Source organism: Puntigrus tetrazona, chromosome 19 (assembly GCF_018831695.1).
Source record: "Puntigrus tetrazona isolate hp1 chromosome 19, ASM1883169v1, whole genome shotgun sequence".
NCBI classification, from domain to species: Eukaryota; Metazoa; Chordata; class Actinopteri; order Cypriniformes; family Cyprinidae; genus Puntigrus; species Puntigrus tetrazona.
Window position 1 is genome coordinate 18,896,250 of NC_056717.1, and position 25,841 is coordinate 18,922,090.

General features: G+C 37.3%; 1 protein-coding gene across 2 annotated transcripts; it reads left to right on the top strand.

The window, feature by feature from the left end:
- The first annotated feature begins 1,557 nt into the window (after positions 1 to 1,557).
- nedd9 (neural precursor cell expressed, developmentally down-regulated 9) lies at positions 1,558 to 25,637 on the top strand. 2 transcript variants are annotated; one of them, XM_043218090.1, is made up of 7 exons: positions 1,558 to 1,787; positions 13,287 to 13,679; positions 20,581 to 20,682; positions 20,763 to 20,894; positions 22,382 to 23,488; positions 24,223 to 24,312; positions 24,689 to 25,637. In XM_043218090.1, the coding sequence occupies exons 1-7, from the start codon at positions 1,776 to 1,778 to the stop codon at positions 25,232 to 25,234; spliced, it is 2,382 nt and encodes a 793-aa protein (XP_043074025.1). In that variant the 5' UTR covers positions 1,558 to 1,775; the 3' UTR covers positions 25,235 to 25,637. The 2 variants fall into 2 exon arrangements, with proteins under 2 accessions (XP_043074025.1, XP_043074026.1); XM_043218091.1 differs by lacking the exon at positions 1,558 to 1,787 and adding an exon at positions 9,066 to 9,281.
- The last annotated feature ends 204 nt before the right edge of the window (positions 25,638 to 25,841 follow it).

Sequence of the window (25,841 nt, forward strand, 5' to 3'; positions counted from 1 at the left end):
CTTTTACCAAAACCAGCACATTTCACTTGAGTTAAAAAGGAATCTGAACTTTCAGACATCTCCTAGTTGTTTTATTTAAAGAGGTTTGTTAGCAACACTTTAAAAAAATTCAGCATACAAGGGTTGTTTAGACATCCAAGTTGTATAATCAGACATATTATCATTAGATATTAATATAAATAAAACATGCATTGTTATCATTTTCAACAACTAACTGTTTGCAGCAAACTTTGTTTTCTGTTTGGGATTGATATGAAACCTGTACAGTACAGTATATATTTAAATATATATTGGTGGCATATCTTCTGACAAATGAGCAAGCAAACAAGCTACACTGTTTATGTCTTATGATCAACCTCAATGCTCATTTCATAACAGGAAACCACAATATGAATGTAGTTCGTACTCTTATTTTTATTTTTTTGTGGCATGACAATGACACGACAAATTAAAAAGCAGCAAAAAAAATTTTTATAAGTGAGAATTTAAACAATAAATTTAAAAATAAAGTTATCTGGAACCATATTGGTATTTGGGATTGTGAATAAATTCAAGAATGACTGGAAAAAAATAAACCAAAATCCGTCATCAATCCCAGCCACGGCCACATTTAAATCATCATCTTGGAGCTTATGTAAGACTTGTTTCATTATTCTAGTGCCTGTGGTCACGGTGGTACAGTCACCACTCATGTAATGCCTGCCTACAGTGATGCATGACTAAAGGTTTGACAAATAAACTAATTAAAGCTGTTTGACATCTGGATAAAAGATCTTGATCAAAATCCCACATTAAGGTAACCTCAGCCAATAAACGTGTATCCATTTTCTTTTTGATCAAGCTATTTTTAACGAATGCCATGTATTATCCACATCAAATTATTCGGAATTCCTACAGTCATGGAAAACCGAAAAAAAAATAGGAAATGAAACGTTTATATAAAGATATATAAATTTATATATCAACAAGAACAAACATCAATTTTAATCTTATTAATTTACTTTAAAACATTATAAAAAATAATAATGGGAATTTTAAATATACCGCTTCTTGGTAAGAATATCTAAAAAAAAAAAAAAAAGTTATGTTGGATCTTTTTTTTTAATCTTCATCCAAAATAAGTTGATAACCAGATAAGTTGTTTACAAACTAAAAAAAAAAAAAGCAAAGGGCAAGATTCGTGTTTGTCCAGACCCCTAGAATCGAGGTTTTCCTATGGTTTACGTTTATGTTTCCTGGAAGCATATTGTTAAAGAGAAGTCAGAAGAGAATGTTTTGCCAAGGTAGGCGTGTCCAATCGCCATTCAGCATATATACCCATTTATCCCCTAATATCTAGGACGGTGAGCTCATACTACAGTCTGTGATTAACTGCGTTGTGTTATTTCCTAGGAAATGTCGACGCCGCCTTTTATGGCTTATAAAAAGTTCTCACTCTTTGAATTCCGCAGCGTCTGGTCCGCTGGCTGCGGTGACGTCACGATCCGCGAGCGGACAGTGCGCGCAGTCGCTGGCCAATAGGCGCGCGGTATGCAAAAGAGCTCGCGCAGGTTCGCGGAGTAGCGCTCGCTCCTCCCGCTCGCGCTCAGATTCGCTACAGCCCCTCGAGCGCGCGGTGCGTTTACCGTTATCCTTCCGTTCCTGCGATACACAGAGTCACAATGGGCAAAATGCGCGTCTAGCCTCGTTTGAACGCTAAAAGGAGAGCTTCTTCTGACCTTTAACGCGGATTTTGTTTCTCACTGGAGCTACTGAAGAGCGGAGGACGCGTGAAGATGAAGTACAAAGTAAGTGACTCTCAAGCGCGCTATTTCCGTAAACTACCTATCAGTTTATTAAATGAAAATGTATAGAGTTTAAATGCTTATCGAACTTAGAATGGATTTCTATGACTTTTTTTGCGCAACTGTTCTTCAACTGTGACAGACAGACATGTATAGACAGATATAGATGGATATATAGATAGACAGAATATGCAAAGAGGTATAAACTGCACACTGTGCATTATACCACCTTTATTTTTGTGGCCATTATCGTGTGAATGTTTATTATACAGGGGCATTATGTAAATTCAATGAAGTATGTGCTTGGACATCCTACCCTTTTAAAACCAATGCTATTTTACTGGTTAAATACTCCTTAACTTGACAACCAGCTGGCTCCAGCTCTGAACAGCAGTAATTTGTGTGCCTAACCAACCATTCATTTATCTGGTGGCTGGTATGATCCAATAGCAAAGTGCAAATCACATCATTTATTACAACCATGGCACAAAAGCACTCTTTGAGCTCTATTGTAGCGAGACTTGTAATAAACGATGTGATTTACACTCTGCATTTTCAACTCGAGTTACTCTGAGCCACTTGAGGATATATGGGGCCATTCATTAGCCCAGGTCCCAGCCCCTTTTCCAATTTGAGCCTCACTGCGATTGTGTAATGTGATGTTTTAAAGCAAACAGCGTGCATTTTGTTCAGAGTAACAGGGTTGCTGTTATACAGAGTGTTCCTGGTGGAGACAGAAAATAAAACCACCCCAGGATTTTATGTGCATGTCCATGTTTGATTTGTGCGTAGATTGCCCTTCACACTGCTGGAACTGTTTTCTGAGGGTGGTTTTACAGACATCATTCGAAAATGATGAATAGAATCATTAATGAACGCTATATCTTTATGCTTTTACTTACTTGATTGTTATTAACATCCAGTATTAGAGGAATCATTCACCTAGAAATTTAAGTTTTGTTTTGATTTGATAGTTCTTTGTGTGACAGATTGAAAATATGACTTTGGAATATAGTGCATGAGTCTTATCACCCATAAATGATACTTTTATGGCGCTTACTTAATAATTTTATAGCTTGATTGCCTCAGACCCCGTTCGCATTCATTATATACAACGCAGTGGACTTTTTAGGCAAAATTAGCCTACGTTTGGGGTAAAACAGACAGTGACTTTAGCTGTCATCCTTTAAAAAGTTTTCCCAGCTGTTTTTGGGGCACTCAAAAGTATGCCTAAACTTTGGCCAGATCTGTTCTTCCAATCCAAGTGCACACAGCGTGGGGGCAGCTTTTCATTCAGGAGAAACTTGGCTCTTGTGTGCAATTCCCTCCCCATTTGCATAGTCTTTGAGGCTTTCAGCCCTTTGGGAAGATTTGCTTCCTACTTTGGTAGGAGGATCGAGCGGCTCTTCCTGAATGGAATGCTTTTGTCTGCTTCACACTATCTGGGGAATGTGGAGTACTTGGCAAGACACGGGCTGTTAGCACATATCAGACTGTTTGGATTCCTCTACAGTATGGCAACGAGCCTCCATTGCGATCTCTTTCAAATATGCTAAACAAAGCTTTGATTTATTTGCAAAAAATAATGTAATAATATGAAATCGAAATGAATTCAAATAAATAGTTAACACTTTAAGACATTTAAAAATGTCAGACGGCATTACTTCTGCCTTCAGAGTCGCATGATCATAAATGCTTCAATCATATGCTGATTTTTTTCGTGGATACTTTATTGAAAAAAAATATTTATTTGAAATAAAAAAGAAAACGTAAAATAAATGCCTAATATTTCTTATTACAGAAATGATTCTCATTGACATATCTATATAAAAAATGGTTTTATTAGTTATAATAATACATCTTGACAGCATTGTTTAAATAAGAAAAAAATTATAAAATATTTGTAAAAAAAAAAAAAAAAAAATATATATATATATATATATATATATATATATATATATATATAAATGCCTAATATTTCTTTTTAAAGAAATTATTCTATTATTATTTTATTATTAATAATTATTTTAAAATATTTGGCATTTCTTAAAATATATAAATAAAAATAGTTAATATTTTTTTTATGCTAATATAAAGTCATTATAGAAAAACATTATGCATTTATTCCCTTTGATTTTGGAGTGAAATATGACCTATTTTTTTCTTGGCAGTTTTTGTGAGGCTCACCCCATAACTTCAGAGGAAGTTACATCAAAACAGATCCAATTTCCTTTTATCTCCTGTTGACACAGAGAGATCCTTTGTTTTGCTGGCATTTCTGAAACTTCTAAAACATCTTTGCCTCAGAGACCGGTTTACTTTATGGGGGACTTTTACCGCAGGGTATTAGAGGGTCAGGGCTGCAGGGGCGAACTGGTCACGCTGTTGTTGTTTCTGACGCAGAACAACTGATGTACATCACCCTGAGTGACACACAGGCTGTTCTCGGTTCACGGTCTCATAACTAATCTGCCAAAGCCAAAAGAGTGGACAGCTGACGGAATAACTAAGCCCGTACTTCCTCAGTTTAACCTGTTTACTACCAGAAGCGCTCTTAAAAACCAAAGTTTTCTCAACTGGTTCCATTGGAGCATCAAAGACACCCCTCACACAGTCCATGAGGTGAAGTACTGTCGTTAGTTAAACATTACGTTCGCACCAGAGCCAGTCTTCTACCTTTGGAGCAATGAAGACACTAAACAGACCTCATCTTTCAGTCACATGCTCCACATCTTGACGTCACGCATCACAAAGGTCAGTCAGAACCCAGGCCTGTCGACGTCACTTATGTTTTCCAGCAGGTGAGCAGGTGTGAGAAGATACATAAGACACAAATAATCCTCAAACAAGCAGACCTGTATGGCCTCTTATTGGATTTCAGAGCTCATGTAGCCTGTTTTTAACAGACACTGGGATCTGGGAACAGTTTGAGACTGTTACGCCACAGATTTTCCCTTCAGGAGAGCATCGAAATGAGAGCCGACCCCTCCTTCTGAACACCCAGCCACACTCAAGCGTCTGCACCCTGCTTTCCTGCTTTCTTTTCACTCTTATGTAACTGTGGCACAAATAGCCTGACAGGCACAAAGAACTGATTAGGTGAAGTAAACGTTCTGGGATTTTTTTTATTTTTTTCTCTTTTCTCTCTAGGCTGTAATCCAAGTCGAGGGTTTTGTTTGGAAATGTACATTGTCCTCGATGGGTCTGAGGGGAAAAATAGGGGGTTGCCCCATGCACTGAAATTTTGCTGAAGTCTCCTGACTCTCAGAATTTAAAATGACCCTAGTAATCACGTATGGTAGCTTATTTTCAACATGGAAAACAAAATAAAGAATTAAAAAATGTAGTTTAAACTTTTTATTGGTCAAAGGCTTATGACTTAAAATGACATCTATATATTTTTGTTTTATGATACTGTTTATCTCTCAAATTGTTTTGCGAGTAAACATCTCATAATTGTAACTTTTTGTCATGCAATATGTTTATATCTTACAATAATTGTTTTCTCTAAATTGCAAGAAAGCAATCAGAAATGTGAGATTTAAACTTGTAATTTATTTATTATTTAGTATTAATATTATTATTTTATGTATTTATTTATTGTTTTGTTTTGTTGATTCCAATCTGTTTCAGAAACATTTTCTAAAATAGTCAAAGGTGCTCGATATGAACTCGATAGAAAACATTTCTCATCAGATTTGTCCTAATTTCACAGAAGACACAATTATATAGATAACCTAATTATCTAAACCATGCAATCCATATTAACTGTATAGCTCTGTATTTTTACTATCACCACAATCTTGTTTGCGTTGATTCTCTAGAAGAATTTCAGCCGAGGCTGAGATTGATAGCTGAGCAATAACATTTATCTGTAGGAAGTTATTAAATGGGGGAACTCACTAAAGGTCTTTCAATTTAAAATCACTTCTCGTTTCCATCTGTTGGGGAACACTGGAGCATGAAGACTTTTGTGTGAGTCAATGTGTGTGTGTCTATATATTCATGTGTGTGTGTGTGTGTAGGCCACATCGGGGTGGTATTGTGCATAAAGAACACTTCTCAGCAGGCATTCCACATTCCCCAGGGTAAGAACAAGGGCTATTCAGAGAGCAGGTCTCAACCAGCGCTCCACAGCACAGCTCTGCCCTGTTTGAAAGACACGGACAAAGAAAAGAGACGATTCTGAAGGAGCTGAGATCCCTCCTGCATATACAGACGTGGTTGGGGGTTGCAAAGATGCTTCAAATAAGCAACTGCGAACCTTTAAGAACAGTAGATGTTATAGAGCACACATCCCCAATATTCAGATCAGTGCCTTTTGTGGTGATTTAGAGCGATTATCTACAGTCAAAGGTGGGATGGTGAACTGTCAGATAAGAGGAACTTTGACAGCTGCAAATGAGGGAAGCAAAATGAGGTTGACGTGATTGTGTGGGACTGTTTCCCTTGAACTTTGTGACTTCTCTTCACTCGTAGTAATCACTATTAAAAGACTGACCTTATTCTTCTGGAAATTTTTGAATGGATTTGTCATTCGTTGTTAATTTTCAATCACTTTTTCACTATAAAATATTTTTATAAATGTATTTTTATTTATTTTATTATTTATTTATTTGTATTTAAAAATAGCTGAAAAATATAATGCGTATTTATATTTTTCCTAAGATATTTTGTCCTCTTTTGTCCTAATCGAGACAAATATATATACACACACACACACACACACACACAGACAGACATCAAACTAAATTTAAAACATTTTTAAAATGTCCATTTTTTAGCTTTTTTAGCTTCACTGAATAAATAACAGGTGCTGTTAGTCTTGTGACACACAGCGGTTTCTGAAGACATATGTTTTTCTGCTTCGTTTAGACATGTCAGAGCGAAACAGGCTTGCCCTATTGACCCAAAATCCTTTGAAAGTAATTTACAGCAAGCTCATGCACAGCTTATCTGCGCCGGACCGCTACAGACTTTCACAAGAAGTGTGAAATTGAGATGACATTTCCCGCTCTTGAAGAGACGCCCTGCTGTGACATCATAAATCCATCACACATCCGAGTTGCTAGCTGGTTTGGGGGGAATTATGTCTTAAACTATCTCCCACAGGATATATGAACTCGATTACCTCTCTGTTCAATTACACTGCCTCCTTCAGTATTTGGAGGCCTGCTGGTGTAAAATATATTCTGTTCTTGCACAATAAGCAACCACTACTTACAAATGCAGCATTGTGCAATTTTTACTGCCAGCAGCTAATGATTAAGTAACATTTCATCCAGTGAAATTTTAGTGTCACTGTTATACTGGAATAGTTTTTATTAAGAGTTTGTTAAATTGTTTTTTATTTTTACACATTTTTTGCTTTTATTTTTTTAATTTACAGTTTTAGAAATATTGATGTGTTTTTTTGATCATTTTAAAGATACTATAGTTCTTTTAATTATTCATAAATTATTTAATGTCTACTTTTTAATAAATTATTTTTGTACACTAAGTCTAAATGGAAATGAGATTTTTTTTGTTTTGGAAAAATCTGAGAAAAAAAACATAAAATACTGATATAATTCTGATATCAACAAGGCATTTTATATGGACATGGTCAATACAAGAGCCACTATATTTCTCATATATTCATTAATTTGTTTAAATTTTGTTTTGTTTTGAAATGCAAAGCTGAAGACAAGCTTCAAGCTGAAGGTACAAAACTTTCTAGTTACAAGTTACAACAAGGCTTGCAATGATATAACAAAAAAAGCCAAATAAGACTGCCTGTGGTTTATTTAATAAGCAGTTAAGATGTAAAATTAGCATTTTATTGCACTGATTATATACGTCATTGTGTCATTATGCCCCACCTACAACAATCTGAGTCCTGTTTTCGGTAATGATGTTGAAAGTTTGCCAGTTTTTGGCCACAAGTCTTATTCTGTCTATGCCTACAGCATTTGAACACAACAAAACTAAGCGCAGATTTGTGCAAATGCTCAGAAATGCTAGTGTGGTTTAAAGGTGTTAAAGGAAAAGCCTGCGATGTATGATTAGAGTCTTTGAGGTTGCCATGTTGGCTGGGCTGTGTTTGTTAGGTGGTTGGTGGGCGGGGTTTTTTTTTGCTGGTGTTGTCGACCTAAATGTGGGCGATTACTGGTTCACAGTGCTGAGGAAAAGGGAGGGATAACTAATGCTAACATCATACCACCACTAAAATGAGACAACACTCTTTTTCTGTCTCGTTCCAGGCTTTTATTGATTGGTCAAATGCAAAGTGAAACACGGCATGACCACTGTAACACAGTCAATATATGTGTCACTATAAAATCAGCCCCCCAGGTGGGAGTTTCCAGAGTGTCAGCGTTCAAACCACCAGATTTAAAGTTGATTTTAATCTCATGCACTTGCTTGAGATCATTTTGCATCTACAAATAAATCTGTTGCATTTGTTTTTGTCATTGCATTGTCATGAGCTGCTGTTTGTCTCATTGACGTTTCTGTATTTTTGTTCCAGAATTGTTAAATATGTTGTTAATTGGCAGTTTAATCTCACAAAACTAGTCAAGAACATGTCCAGGTCATATTCACCCCAAATTCAATAGAAATAAATTAGAAATTGTTTTGCTTAATGAAAATTAAGTCTGTTTTGTATTGTTTTCATAACATTTAAGCACATTTCCCTTCATCACCTCACTAATATAATCACATTTTTATACATCACAAACCTTTTTTGTAATAAAATATTATTATGAATACTTTAATAATAAAAATTAAAAATACCTGCATGAAAAAGAAAATTTGGAGTTGAAATTATATTATTGTACAATTTTACAAATAAATAAATAGTTTGGGATATAAATTAGGATATTTTATTTATTTTGTTATTTTCGTGATATCAGCTAAATGCCATGTGACAAATAAAAAAAAATGTCTGTAATTGACAATGTGTTACGTAAAACTTTTTGAAAAGATCACCAATCTGCTTGATGCATGTTCTAGCTTCTAGTTGTTTGTGTGTAACTTACTGGGCATTAGAAAGCATTGATCGAGCACTCCATTGTGTTTTGGCTTGGGGCATGAAATTATCGATCACGTTTTGCTACTATTATTGTCACCGTTTGTTTGCTAAAGGCGGTTAAATTGCAAGGAAACTCACGTGCAACTATCTTTTCTGCCAAGTCATGACGTGCTAAGACATATGAACTAGCTCAAAAATTATCTAAAGTAAACACAACTGTTCCTAGCCAGTCCCTCGAACGTCCTGTTCACTCGAACAAAGCCAAACTCTCGTTCATTTAGTGCAACGGCCAAGTTGAGTCATCAGGTCTGTATTAGAGTCATTATGGTAATTATCTTCTATATTTACTCCAGTGAAATGAGGGTAAAAGGTCCTGGTTCACCAGTCCTACCCACACCACCTCCCTCCAGGGGAACATTAAAGTGAGCTGGCCTTAATTCTCACACCACTCCATTTCACTGGAGGAACACACCACTTTTCGCAAGGTAGGGGGTTTGCTTATTGGCCGAGACGGTTTAACGATCTTTGTTTGCACAGTGCTTTTTTTGCACCCTGAGGGTTTAGATTTCTGCAGTGTTTTGGTGACTTTGGCAGCGTTGTTGGGGGAATTTTTCATTAGTGTGTTTTGACGTGCTCATTTACTACTTACATAATCAGCCTTGATGATTTTACTGGGGCAAAGCCAAAAACCACCCAATGAAAGTGTACTTAAGAAGTAGGGAGGCTCTGCCGTACGTTAGTAATTTTTGTTGCGCAACGGTTTCAAGTTCTATGCTGTTTAGCACGTATTCCTCAGCATACAGGGGTTACTAGACAAACATAAACTGTCTAGCCACTGTCTAACCTTTTTATTTAGGACTATTGAATTTCCAAAAAGTCTCTAAACATAGAGATGATGTAAAGGCTTTGCTCCAGGTGTGGATACCAGAAGCTAAAACTTGTTCCAATAAAAATATGACAAATTTAAAACGTAAGCATTATTCTAAATAACAGTAAAATGTAAGAATATATTGGATTACAATGCTATTATAATAAGTACTATAATATTAAATAACATCAATGTTTTTATTCTTGATTTTTCAGCTTTCATTTAAAATTTTAGTAAGTTGTTGTTCTGTTGTTCATTTTTATTGGGATTTTATTGTTTAGTTTAGTTAACATTTTTTATAGATTTGGTTTAAGTTAACTATAATAACTCATTCCTGAATTTGTGGTCAACATTATGAATTTGAAATGTTACACCAATTGGCACCACCCAGACAACTACAGCGAGAACCATTTGCTGGGCAAACCTGGACACATCTGGTTCTTTCCATATAAAACACCACTGTTTTATAAGATGGCCAAACTGGAGAAATACCCTACATCATGTAGCTTTACAGTTCAATTACAGACCACTTTCATGAAGTTGTTTCTACATCGAAGTATTGGGGCTTCCCAGACCTTCAGGGCAGGTAATGACTATACCACCGATTAGACCACTTTATGATGCTCTGCATCCAAAGAGGCTAACATTAGCATGACATTCAGATACACCTGTGGTTTATATGCATACACTGACCAAATGTCTGAAAAACTATAAACTTTAAAAGAAATCATATCAAAAATCCTGGTACTGCATTGACTGTTTTTATAAGTCTGTGTCCATCTGGTGAGATTGCAGATTGAGTTACCACAATAAAGGACTGCATTTTTAGTTTGGATGTAAATAACACATATTTTCCGCCACAGTCGTCTCTAAAGTCTAACATAGTTGACGGCTAGTTTAGGGCAGTCTAAAGTTTGTAAGATGCACGTGAAATGTTTGTGAAATGAAGTACTTCTTCTAAAAGTGTTGCACTATAGTTTTAGCAAAGCGAATTTCTTGTTTTTGCACGGAAACTTAGCACAAGAGGAAACATGTATTGGCGTGATAGTGATAGTGAATGCTTTGAGTGCAATATTTCCAGATTAGTTCTGCTTACAGACTTCACTTTGCACGTGTGGAGATTAGAGTACCAAAAATGGCGTCAGTTATTCACTTGCTTTATCTACACACCATCACATGCATTTTGGCACTTTGCTTCTTCTTAGTATTAATCTTCTGAGAAAAGAGACTATTGATAATACCTGATTATAAACTTTAAGGCCTTTTTTGTTATTACTCAATTTCATTATATTATATAAAGCACCAGTTTAAAGTCTGGACATTGTACAACTAAGCTTGGAAATAAAATGAAGTGGTTTAGCGATTCAACTTAAGATTTTCTCATGCCTTGTTTCCTATTCAGTGAATTCTTTTGATATTATTTTTGAGCAAATAAGCCCTAAACGGGATGAATGGTCAGAGTTGAACACAAAACGCTCCTATTAGACAATAGCGACCCTAAAGGTCATGTTCTTAAGCTCACTGTATTAGCATGTCATGGTTTTCTCCGCGGGGGTTGTTGTCCTGCCCTAATGCGGGTGACCGAGGCCATGAATGTGAGACAATAGCCATGCGACCAGACGCCCAATCACAGATAATGATGCTGCTCAAACAGGAAGGTTCACGTGGGAACCGGTTTACTTAGCATTGTGGGAAAGCAGACGAAGGCATACAAAGTCTGCTAAGACAGAACTCAAGGAAAAGCTGATAGACACACTGTTCAGAGGGAAGATAATGTTTGTAGGACAGTTTGTGTTTGGCCCATGGGAGCAATCGTGATAGACTGATATGCTGGCCAAGATAAAGCCATATCGGTTAACCACTAAATTACATCCCAAATTAACTAGAAGTTCCTGCATTTCCAAAAAACCCCATCTTGTTAGAATTTGAATCTTAGTGGAACTGAAGCTTAAAAATCTAGTTGTAGCCATTATCACAACAAATCAGGAAAGAAAAGTATGTTACATATATATATATATATATATATATATATATATATATATATATATATATACATATACATACATTATATATATACATATACATACATTATATATATACATATATATACATTATATATATATATATATATATATATATATACATACATTATATATATACATATACATACATTATATATATACATATACATACATTATATATATACATATACATACATTATATATATACATATACATACATTATATATATACATATACATACATTATATATATATATATATATATTGTGACGAGTCGGCTGCCCTCCTCTTTATTGTCACCATCACCCCGTCCTTTGTTCGCCGCCCTTCACCAGGCTCCCCGACGGGAGTGGGTGTGTTCGAGAGGAGGGGCGTGGTATTGGCCAGGTCTGGCGGCGTGTGACGAGGCACACCTGAAGGGATTTAGCCTTGTCACCGCCGCCGTTAAATGCCCTGCGCGCCTCTCCTCGGGAGACCGGTCTCTTCCCCCGTGCATGCACGCTGGTGTCCTCGTGGGTCCAGGAAGGGTGCGTGATGGACCTCACCCCGCCGTCCGAGAAGCGCGTCGTGGGACCTCCGTAGTCCAGGCTGTGAGCACACAGCTCATCCCACTCTGCCGCCGGAGCAAAGAAACGACGGAGACGCCGCGGAAGAAGCCGCCGCCCCTCGCGCCCCGGGCCAGAAAAAGGGGAGCGCGTGCGACCGCCGGACTCCGCCCCTTACCTGGACCCTTCCCCCCTGGAACACGGCCTCAACCTTCACTTTCCCCGCGGCACGACGAGGACACCAGATCCCCCCTTTTATTTGGACACTTTTCCCCTGGACACTTTATTATTTTGTATTATTATTTATTTTGTTAATAAAGAAAAGCCTCTCCGAGGCCTGACGCCACGCCCACTGTGTCTGTCGTTGGCTCCTCCCGTCACAATATATATATATATATATATATATATATATATATATATATACACACACACCCTGTGGAATATTTTTTTCTAAAAGTTTAAACACCTTTTTTACAAGAGAGAATGTGATATGAAATATCCTGTGGACTGGCACAATAAGAACTATATTTTGCCAGCACTCAGTTTAGTTTTTTTGTTTTCTTTCTTCTTAAATTGGTTTCTAAATGATTGACAGAAAAATGGTTTTCCAGCATGGCCCCTCAGAGAAATATGTTTTGGCTATGGAGTCAGCAAGCGAATTTTATGATTATTTTCCTAGTCCGATACGGGTCGACTCAGCCAGACGTTCAGTTCGAGTTTGAGGTATTATTGAGACTCAGTAGATGAAACGACTTCTTTTGAAGGGAACTCCCAGTAGGCCGCCGAACTACACGGATAGAGTTGCTCGGATGTTTTTTAGACATCTAATTGTGATATTACAAGGAACCCGCTTTATACTGCAGCCCACAAGAACCCTGCTGAATAAGTCCAAAAATCACTGTATGTAATCATATAATATGTCTAGATCATGCCTCAATGATTGTGATAATACTGAACATGAATATGATGCTTGAGCCGGTGAGCGGTTAGAGTGAGCATTTTCTTATGTAATGTGCCTTAACGAGTGCAACAATGATCGTACCTTCATTCTTTGCAGAATCTAATGGCTAAAGCGCTTTACGACAATGTCCCAGAATCTCCAGAAGAGCTGGCTTTCCGGAAAGGTGACATCCTGACCGTCATTGAGCAGAACACCGGTGGTCTGGAGGGATGGTGGCTCTGTTCGCTCCACGGTCGTCAGGGCATTGCACCCGGCAACCGCCTCAAACTGCTAATCGGACCAATGTTTGAAGGACAGACGCCTGCATCCCCTTCCCCTCCACAGGGTCACGCCCTCCAGCAGAGGCCGCTCACACCTCAGGGTGTGTACCAGGTGCCGCCGTCCCACCAGAGCCCGCCGGAACAGGGCATCTACCAGATCCCTCCATCTAAAGACGTGTACCAGGTTCCACAGAGAAGTGCGCTGAAAACTGATGGGACTCCTAGCAAGGTAAACTGAACCATGTTCACCTTGCGCTTCATGATAACACTTGTGGTGAACGGAGGGCATGTGTTGTCGAGTTCATATGTTCATCAACATGTTTTTGCTGTTGTGGTAAAGTATTGGAAATAGCATGGTGTTTTTATATGAGTCAAAAGTTAGCACACAACTACCTATTCTACTCATTTTCCACATTTTATAACACTTGAAGTCATCAAAATGATGAAATATATATATATATATATATATATAAAAAAAAAAATATATATATATATATATATATATATATATATATATATATATATATATATATATATATATATATATATATATATATATATATATATATATATATATATATATAACTATAAATATATATAACTATAAATATAAATATAAATACAAATACTTTGTAAGCAAAAACAAAAACTTAACGCGCTGCGCTCGTTGTCATGGTAACATCCCAGCTAAAGATGAGGAACCATTACATCTCTCCCTTTGACAAGTGCATTTTAAACAGCTAAATAATGGCACGCACGTGCTCTGCTCACTCCATAGTCCCCACTAACAAGGGGATAAGGATGTGATTTGATTTGGAAAATGACCAAGAACCGTGCGATACACGATACGCGAATCGTTACACCCCTATTATATAAGAAATAATACTACTAGCTATTTACAGTGGCTGTTTAACCCATAAGCCAGTTTTACGGTCTAGGTTAAAAGCGTCTCCATGTCCAGCCAAAACCCATTCTGGATCGAAGTTGTGTGCACACCCTGCCCTGCCCTGCTGTCCACCGCAGCGATGAGGCTTTATGTTTAAGGGTTTTATAATGTCCTGTCGATGCATCGGGCTGCACTGGTGCACTCTGAATAGGAAAACCACAGCATGGATGGAAAAATAAATAGAGGAGATCAGGCTACTGAACATGCTGAGAAAGCATACAAAATGAAGTGTATGTCAGCAGGAGGAAAGGGATTTGTGTGTCATTTTTAAACGCTCTCAGCTTATTTTCATGCAAACCTAAAGTTACATGTTTTTGAACCACATCTATGGCGCGCCGTAAGGATGCATGATGGTCCAAAAACAATTATATATATTTTAGAAATACTGTGATAAAATAAACATTTAACTTTTCATTTTGCCATTGAAATTATATTATATTATATTATATGTTTCAGTTTTAAATGTAAAATTAAAATTATATGTTTTTATTTTTTCATAATGTATATAACATTGTTTAAAATATTTATTTTCATTTAAATATTACATTTAATTTGAAAGAATTGCAGTGTGCATCGTGGATGATAACTGAAGACTAATATTATTCAGATGCAGACACGGTAGACATATCTAAACACTAGATGAAAACATTACTCAGACAAACTGAGGTCATGTCTGAGATTGTCATTTAAAGTAGAGGTTCTGCTTGTGACATTAAGTGTTTAGAGAGTTACTAGTTTCTCAGATCAGGAGTTGTGATGTTAAGGTTCGGTCCGATGTTAAGGTTATATCCGATCATGGATATAAGGCTGTTGTTGTTTTGTTTGGTGGTGTTGGGAGTGATGGAACTCCTTGTTTGTTGTTAGCCATCTCCAAGAGTGAGGTAAGAGGGTGTTCCCAGATCTGCAAAATGCAATGTTCGCTTGACGTACTTCTGACATAAAGTGTGGCATACAAAGGTGTGGCATAGCGGAAAATGCAAAAAAAAAAAAAAAAAAAAAAAAAAAGTTTCCTTCCTGCTTTCGCTTCCTGTGCTAAAAAATAAGAGTGATCCACTTTTTAGATCTGTTGTTGAAAATAGTTATAATATTAGTGTGCACTTTAGATGTTCCACGGTGATTATTCTTCATTTGCGTGCATGCTTGCGATGCACATCCTGACCTTCGCAATTCAAAACAAATGTTTTAGGAAGTGCAAAAACTTCAAGAGCAAACAAAGCTCGTCACATGATAACCAACCAATGACATTTAATTGACATGTAAAGACTTTTATTGTGATTTACTACGTTATCAAGGGTTTTACTAGTTAGGTAAACTAACACGGTACTTCTGTTAAAAATTCTATTTTATTAATGTGAATAAATATTTAATGAGCACATGCACAGGTAAAAAGAAAATACCTTGGTTTTGATTATATATCCGATCAAAAATGACCTTTTAAAAAGTGTTTAAATCTCCCATTATATTTCACCGAAACTTGTATTTATTATTTTTGTCAGCTTGTTTTATTTTAATTAGCACAGGTTTTTTATTTTTAGGACTGATTAATTGTAGTTTATGTGCTTTAGTTTAGAGTAAAAAGTGAGGTGCATAAGTTCAAATTTCCAAAAGAAATAACTGAAAGACAACAAGATTGAATGTATTATTTGGTAATAATATAACAAGGAATTTGTTATTTGCAGGTTGGTCAATTTGACCTGGTGAGTGTTTATCAAAATTAAATATTTAGAGTGAATAAAAAACATTTTAAACCATGACACAATACGAAAAGAAAAAATAATCACAAATTATATAGAATTTGTTTAAAATATGCATTTACAAAAAGCCTTCAAAAGCACGAGCAAAGTCCGTAGGTTTTAGTCCAGTGCAACATAATTAACTAGCATTGTCTCAAAGATTTTTTTTCCTGTCATCAACAAAAAGTTGCACACAGATCGGTTTTGTCTTCTTTAGACTTGCCAAAGAACTAATATCTAAGGACCTGAACTGCTCCGAGCTGTCATCTTGTAATTATGGCCATCTGAAACAACATGAACACAGTGTTTTTACTAGCCCCAGTTCTAGAACGTAAAGTTTTTAGATGTTTAATTTGAATCCTGAAAGTGTCTATTTGTGCTGTAGTGCAGTTATGCTGGATGATGTGTTTGTTGCTGGCACAGAGCAGGTCTTGGGCACATAATGACACACTGTAAGGTTTGGTTGCTGGAGTCTGACTCTGTCCCTGCCTGACCTGAAGAGTACAGTGATCTAAAGCCGCTCACAGCTGCACTATTCACGCCAGCCAGAGCCTGGCTCGAGCGAGATTTACACAACCACACAATGTCCTTCATAGAGCCGGGACTTATGGGTAGAGATGACATCTCTCGTCCCATTGGTGCCTGAGTCTGGTTGACACCACAAATGAACGCCGTTTGTGAAGTAAAGCAGTTTTTGTGACTTCATACACGCTTTTCCAGAAAATTCTGAGCTTTGACGTTTCCAGGCTTGAGAGCAATGTTTGTTTTTAGGATTAACATTTCTTTGTGAGTCACATCATAAATCATAATTTTCTGCCTACTCTATGGGCCGAGGTTGACTGTTATCACCACTAACCAGGTTTTGTTCTCCTTCCGTCTAGTTTGAGACGGCTAAGCCAGACGTTTTTGTTTGTGCAGCTTAGTCTCCAGGAGATATCGTAAAGATTTGAGAAGTGTAGGCAGGTCAGATGCCACCGCACCCATCTGTGGAAAAGTAATGCAGCATTATTTGTGTGACTCACATTTGTTAATTATGAGCGACTAGATTTGACCGCCTCATTTTTACTATGCATTTAAATATTCACAGTTATAATTTAAAAATATATAATACAAAATATAAATACTTTGACTAAATATTTATATTAAAAAGATGACTAATATATTCAAAACTAGCTGTATTGTTTTACAATTGTAATACAAAATCATATATTTTTAATAGCAATGTAATTTTACATTATATATGCACACATAGACATATATTAAACATATTGTATTTAATATTTTATATTTAATTGTATTTAAAAGTAAATATTCACATAAATATACACTCGTATTTTTATTTTATATTTTTAGAAAATGATTTCAATTAATTAAAACAACCATGTAATATTGAGTGTATAATACATACTTTTATATTATTATTATTATATTATTATGTGAATTATATTTAGTATGAATTATGAATTTTGTATGTATTAAAATATATTACAAATAAAATTGTATTTAAAGTAATGTTATTTTCAAATTAAATATAATATTTAAGTACAGATTAAAAAAATTACATTTAATTATTTTATATTATTTTAAATGAAAAATAAATGATGTAATTATAGATACAGATTAGGTGTGAAGTTGTTCCGCCTGTTTTTAGTTTGGATGTGTCACAAGCCTCTGTGATCTGACCCAGAAGAGATGTCTTGACCCCTTTAGTGTGAGACACATGGCTGTGTTTTCCCTCCTGCAGAGATAACAGGAAATGCTGTATCTTATTCCCTTATGCCCACTGGACTCTTTCAGCACATTGCATTCCAGTTTACCTCGTCTTCCTTATTTCAAGTCAAAAATAAATTTCTTTGCTGCTGCCTGCTTGTTATTAATCAAAGACAAACTGTTGAAATCAGGGTCACTGCATAATTGATGCATCTCATTTAAATAATCACCCCAACCCCGTGGTCTCAATGTGCATCTATAAATCACGGGGTGTGTTTGAATGCTTCCATGTGATGTAAAATTAATTATGGCTCCTTGCATTAGGTTAATACTCCTAAATTAGCAGGAAGCCTTTGTGCTTTTCAGTTTCATGGCCGTCATGTGGGACATCCCTGAGGGTTTGACATTTAATTGCCTTCGTTGATGAGTTCGACTTATTAATAGGATGGAGCTTTTTCGGTCACAGGAACAGAACAGAGAGAAAGAAAAAGATAGAGCAGATCAAGATGGAAGATTCCAGAGATTTGTTTTATATTCTTTTCATCCAGATGATCGACCAAATGATTTTCCAGCTCTGTTTACTTGTCATACGTGACTCAGAGCTGCTCAGTGAAGCCATTGTTTACTCAAACGGTTCTCGTCTAAATGATGCATACCGAAAACTGAGGCTGGTGAGAAAACACACTTATGTCATGCTGCTTTTTCAGCACTGTTATTCTCCAAGGACAAAAAAAAGAGGCTCCCGCAGCAATTAGGTCGGTCTCAGGTTCAAATGTGATCCGGTCTTAAGTCACGCACACCCAGCCAGGGTGTAATGGAATCCAGGGAAGGAGTCACCTGAGCGGGAGAGAATGTTTGCCTAGAGGTCATAGTTCACACCTCATACCAACACATATTTACTCATTTCCTATTAGACCATCCAGGTATCAGAGAACTGATTTGGGTAATATAGTATGGATTTCTAAGTTCATATTTGCATAGATAATAACTTGTGTCATATTAAAATGTAATATAACAAATTATATATATATATATATATATATATATATATATATATATATATATATATATATATATATATATATATATATATATATATTTTTTTATTATTAAAAGTTTTGTTTACATAATGTGTACTGTGTATATTTTATGAAAATATAGACCGTAAATAAGAAAATACATGCAAATATTTTCCAGAAAAATATACTGTATGTGTATTTATATATATACACAAATGTAAACAGTATACACACATCATGCAACCTAAAACTTTCATTTTAGAGGTGAATAATCACAATTACGCTTTTGAAAGTGTATGCGTGTTTGTGTATATTAATAGTTTTTTATAGATTTTATATAACCTTAGAACATTTAATAATAGCCGTAATAATAAGATTTTTCATCTGAATACAGTAATTAGTTAAAGGGAAATATCCTTGTGTGAGATCGATCAGGCCACTGATGTGTCCCGTCCTCTATTTATTCACACCTCGTTTTCCCAGGATTTCTGGGAATTTCTAACCGGTGATTTATGACTGATGGGAACAAGCTGGGAGATCTGGGTAATTGGTGAACTATGCTCAACCTGGAGTTCCAGAATGCTGATTTATGAACAGGAATGTCATTGATGTGCACCTAAACTCACAGAGTAAAAATAAGACTGTGACTGTCCTGCTTATGAAAACCATCTGGACATTCCCATCTCTGGAACTCTGGAGGTGGGTGCTTTACATGAGTGCGAGTCATCGAAGAAAGACATTTTTCCAGGTTATCACAGCTTGGATAAATAGATAGTGAGCTTGAGTTCCCAACCTCACTTATGAAGGTACCACAATTCATACCTCCTACATGCCACAATTATTGTAAGCGAGTGAGAGAGAAAAAAAAGGGACAATTCTTCCTCTTAAAGAGGCTTTGTTCCGAACTCAAGATTGAGTTGACTGTACAGTACTAAATAATGCATGAAATAATTTCATAATGCTATGAAATAAATCACACATATGCACTATTTCTTTCAGTTCTTGTCTATATAGTGCGTTCCAAATTAATCACTTCTGAGGTTTCAGTTCTGTTAGAAGGCAGCCGTCTATGTACAGGAGCCGTCTATGTTTTGGAACAGATTTAGAGTCTCTCAGGAAGGAAGCAGTATGGTTCCCATTTTCGAGACCTGTCAGTGACCCTTGAGTGTTCTCGTGTGGTGACAGCGGTGTGTGGTATATTAGCGGATGAAAATGGGGGTGGATTTTGGAGAAGAACAAATGGAGACCAAATACATTCCAATGATGCTTTTGTCTGCCTGAAGCAGAAAACGCATGTGTATGGAGATGGAAAGAAAACTGGAGGAATATAGAGAAAACTGATAGATTAAAACATGCAAGATGACACAAATATTGTTTGTAACCGAGGAGGCATGCAAGACAGATCACCCCATTAGCGTCTCTGTTTGCAGTTGCATTAATCTAGTCACGTACACAATGCACCATATTTTCACCATAGTCATTTTGCATGTTGCTGCAATATGTTGTTGCTGAACAACAGCTTTTTGTGATTAAAAAGTGAGCTTAACTAAGGCATAATTATTTACTGTATTAGATACTTAAAGCTGAGAATTTTAACAAATTTCTTATGTTATTTTTTTAACCTTAATCTGTCCAAAATGTCATGAAACCCTCAACTAATGCCACAGTTTATGACATAATTCATCTATGAATACAACTTTAACATATGCGTTCTTGTTTCAGGTGGTGACCCCGATCCGTGTAGGGCAAGCATATGCCTACAGTCCTGCGTCAGATTCATCTCATGACCTCTACGATGTTCCACCAATTCGTCAACAACAGGGGGTGAGTGTCAGTAACTATCAATAGCACGTACTCATGTAGATGTCTGCATACACATATTTATATTTTAAACACCTACACAGGTGTATGATATTCCAGCGAGCAAACAAACAGGACAGCACGGCATCCCCAGAACCCAGGGCCTCTACGACACGCCCCCTTCCCAGGACCTGCGATCAAAGGGACTGTATGACATACCACCAACATCACAAGGGGTAGGAAAATCCTTCAGCGCATAATATTCATTATGATGTCATGATAATTAGTACATATAGATTAGGATTAGTATAAAATATTAGCATGTAACTTGCCCCACAATCTGGTGGTTGATAAATTCTAATTTATTTTTGTAGAATTGAGATACTATTATAACCTTTTTTTTTTTCCTATCTAGTTAAAATAAATAAAAACGAGAAATGTTGCCTTTGCAACTAGCAGATTTTTTTCTTTTCCTTTTTATTTGATTAAATGTTTATTTTACTTCAAGTAACCCAAAAACTGCTTTTGGGTTAGTTAGTAACCCTGATGCAGCCCTTGTTCTTTGTCTTGTAACTGAACGCTATTATTTCCCAGAAATTTTACAAAGAATAAATACTCCGATTTTTATTACTTTCCCCTGGTTAGCAAATTAAAGCCTAGCTTGCCAGTAATGTTGGAGTTGTAGTGCTCTTAACTCTGCAAGGAGGTTAAAACAGAAATAATTGTGCTGAAGCCCCGCTTATGTTTCACCGCTGCTCTCGGCGAAATGTGGCGAAGCGCCTCGAGTTTGTTTGAAATAAACTGGATGTATGTGGAAGCCTATTATTAAAGTCATATTTAATTAGGGTTTGAGGAAACCCGGACTCACTTTGAAAGATAGATTCTACGCTTGACAGAAATCACTTACAGGCCGCTGCGTTTATTTATTGACCAATGTCCTGTTGGCACGCCCCATGTACTACTATTACACTGTCAGGTCAATGCCGGGTTTTATCCTTCAGCTGGATGGCAGGATTTTTCATGTACTTTTCGGAACTTCCATGAAAACTTAGTGCTTATTAGAGTTGTCAAGATATTGTGATTTCCACTATTGTTACATTATACATATAATATTAATATGCGATACTGTTTGCCACAGGGAAAAGTTACACAATATTAAAGGGTTACTGCACCCCAAAATGAAACTAGGCATTAATCACTTACCCCCATATCGTTTAGATGAAAAACGGGAGGCTTATGACTGTCCTATTGACTGCCAAGTAAATTACACTGTCAAGGTCCAGAAAAGAATGAAAAACCATCAGTGGTCCAATCTGAGTGTAATGAAGCATTTGGGAGAATATCCACTAGATGCACTACGTACGCTGTTCTGTGTTAACCGTGCCGCATCGAAGTGCTGTTTTTTCAAATCAAATAATAGAAAACATATTGCAGCTGATAGAGGAATATCCTGTGGATATTCTCCAAAATGGCGCTGCGGTGAGGCGGAGATATGCTGGGGAGACAAATTATTGTGCAAAGTTATTTTCATTTTCTTTGAATATAAAAAGTATTCCTGTAACTTCATAACATTCAGATCGAACCACTTATGGAAAATAGAGTATTCTGATGATATTTTTCATACTTTTCTGGACAGGTCAGTGTTATTTACTTGGCCGTCGATGGGACAGTCACATCAAGCACATCATGTGTCAGATGTTTAACCGAACTCTCTCTTTCACAGGTGTACTCCACGCCACCTTCCAAGAATAGCATTGCACAGGACGAAGGGAATTACGACTTCCCACAGCCTTCGAAGCACAAGCAAGAAGGTATATATGACGCTCCACCAACGTCACTCTCCAAAGTTTTCCCATGCTCCAACTACGACTTCCCGCCCAGCTCTGAGCCGATGTCCCGAAAGGGCATGAATGGCAGCGCTGGCATCTACGACGTTCCCGCCAGCCAACTAGCTGCAGGTGGATCTCAGGACTTGTATGATATTCCACGTGGAATGCCGCAGAATCGACACACTTCTTCTGAAAGGGACAGAAATAAATCAGTTTACGATATTCCACCAGGAGATGCTCGGTTACTCGGTGACATGACAGAAGGTGTCAACCGCTTGTCTTTTTCCAGCACGGGAAGCACTCGCAGTAGTATGTCGACTTCCTCTTCTTCTGCCGGATCGCCTGCCGAGGGCCGGCTAGCATTGGATCTAGACTCAGCGGTCCAGAGGTTGAGTCGTCTCCAGCAAGGTCTGGAGTCTTCGGTTTGTGTGCTGCAAACTCTTGCGGCATCGCCTCACTGGCGAACGTACAGCTTCATGGAGCGGCATGCAAACGACGTCCGCGTTTCTTTGGAGCGCATCAAGTGTGCGCTCACAGACTTTCTTGTATTTGGCCGTGGAGCGGCCGCGAATGCCACCACGTTGTCCGATCCAGGATTGCACTCCAAGTTGCGACGACAGTTGCAACGTCTAGAAGATTCACATCAGATTCTTCAACAAACACACCAAACTTTAGAAAGCAATTGCTGGGCACTTAATATACTAGTAACAGGCGGCAAGCACCAGAACAAGAGCGACGAACTGGAACGGTTTTTAATGGTGTCGCGGACGGTGCCTGACGATGCCAAGCAGCTGGCTTCAACAGTAGGGGGAAGTGCGGAGCTGCTTTTCAGAAGAGCACCAATAGAAGGCATTGTTCACCCCTTTACTTGCACCCCAACAGAGGACAACAGCTACGGAGCCCAGACCAAACCTTTCCCCGTGTCTCATGAAAAAGCAAACATGAACAGCGAGAAGTGCGTTAAAAGTTGGATGGAAGATTATGACTACGTCCACCTACAGGTGAGAATCATATCTATCCATCCATCCATCAATCAATCAATCCAAATTAGCTATCCATCCATCATATTTAAAAGCAGACTGTAGCAGTATGCTTATTTTTTTTATAAGTTTGGCACCCAAAAAAAACGACCTCAAACGCAGTTTATTAGCACGACACATTATTACAATCGTTTTTCATTACCATTTATTGTTTAACGTGATATAAATGTTGTTTGCCAGGTCAGTATTCAGTTTTGCTATTATTCACGTTTTTGCGAGTGGACTTTTACAATGTTTGCATAGCAGACAGCACAAATGAAAATGAAATGAATGTTAAAATATTGCATGCTACAAAATAAAGCCGGAAGAGCAAAATGGTTGAAAAACAGTCCATCTGCTTCAGTCTGTCATCTGTTAATCCTGGATGCAGAGATTAGGAATGAGATCCCTTACATTTGAGCATGCAGAAAGTGACATGCTTTTGGGATTAAAATCTAAGCATGTACTTGTATCTCATGCAATCGGCTAAAATAGGATAACTTAGATGCTGCCAGAACAGGGTTTTGAAGAAAACACTGCTTATTCAAATTCTAAGTTCACAAGACAAATAAAGACAGACTTTCTAATTTGAATTAAAAAGAGATTAGTTTAATACCACAGTGGCCTTTGGCTGCTCACTGGGGCATTGAGATGCTAGTTTCTGCTTTGAAACAAATTGTATTGACTTGCTGACCGACCCTTTGTTATTTTTGCAGGGAAAAGATGAATTCGAACGTCAACAGAAGGAGCTTTTAGAGAAGGAGAACATCACCAAACAAAGCAAAGTCCAACTCGGACAAGAGCAGGTAAACGACACATGCACATAAACATCATCAGCTTGTGCGTCAGTTCATCAACCTCAGACAAGAATAGAAACGCCAAAAGAATACGACTTCAATTGTGAACACATGAGGTGAAAGAGCAAGCTGGTGAAACCATTGGTTTTCAAGAACAAGTGATTCATCAGTAGTAAAAGCTTTTGTTGAAAAGGTGTCCATATGTTCGTCATAAACCAGCATTTTACCATTTTTACTTTTTAAATTTGAAAATACATTTTTATTCTGGAAAAATACTATATTAAAGGTATTTCACCAGTAAAGACATGCACCATTTTTTGCATTCTTTCTGATAACGATCGTGTGAATTAGTTCCAACTCGAAATTTCTTTCTCTCACTTAACAGCTGAACCAGTTCAAACAGCTCGAACAGGAAGTGATCAAACCTGTAGAGAACGACATCACCCAGTGGATCTCCCACCAACATTCAACGGGCTCCTCCTCAGACTCCTCCTCTGCTTTCTCCACGGGAGGCGGAGCTCCGATATGTCTGCGTGACCGCCAGCTGTTGGGTTTTTACGCAGACCAATGCGAACAGCACTTTGTGACGCTGCTCAACGCGGTAGACGCTTTTTTTGGCTGCGTGAAGGCCGGGCAACCTCCGCGAATCTTCGTTGCGCATGGCAAGTTCGTGATTCTGAGCGCACACAAGCTTGTGTTCATCGGGGATACGCTGTCGAGACAGGCCTCGGTGGCTGAAGTGGCGAATCGCGTCATGAACTTAAGCAACATGCTGTGCGAGATGCTAAAGACAGTCGTGGGTGCCACCAAAATAGCGGCCCTTCACTACCCCAACACAGCCGCTGTACAGGAAATGGTAGACCGCGTGACGGACCTCTCGCACTTGGCACAACAATTTAAAGTGCAGCTCTCGCAGATGGCGGGATTGTGATGTCTTCAGCATGATGAACAAAGACTGTCATTTTAACATATATATATATATATATATATTTATACTCCTACAGATGCATCACTGAAAGTCGTCTTTTGTAAATAGTCCTGCTTTCTGTAAATATTTGGCTCCGTATTTTGTGTAGATTTGTTTTATATAATAATAATAATGATAATAATATTAACTGTATGAATAGAGATGATTGACTTGCTTTTGTAGAGTGACCGTTAACATTCCTGATTGTTTCGTGTGTTAGGCACCTTACAAGTCCTTAACTGATAATTATTGTGTATTGCTGGATGCTACAAAATGGAAATGGTTTGTTTTGAAAATGTGCTGTACTGTGTGAAACATACTCTGCAGAGAGAACGGCGCGAGCAAAGTAAAAGATTTGCTCTTGAAATGGTGTCTCACTTTTTCTTGTTTAAATACTGTTATGGGAAATCTCACTAGAATAAATAAATAAATAGTTCCAGGTCATAATTTACCCCAAAAATCAAAAAGAAATGATCTTGTTCATGCTTGCTTTAAAATCATTAATATTTTCTGCATTGTGGCAGTTTTTTTGGGGGGGGGGCTACAATTAATTTTCCACCTGTTTTTATTA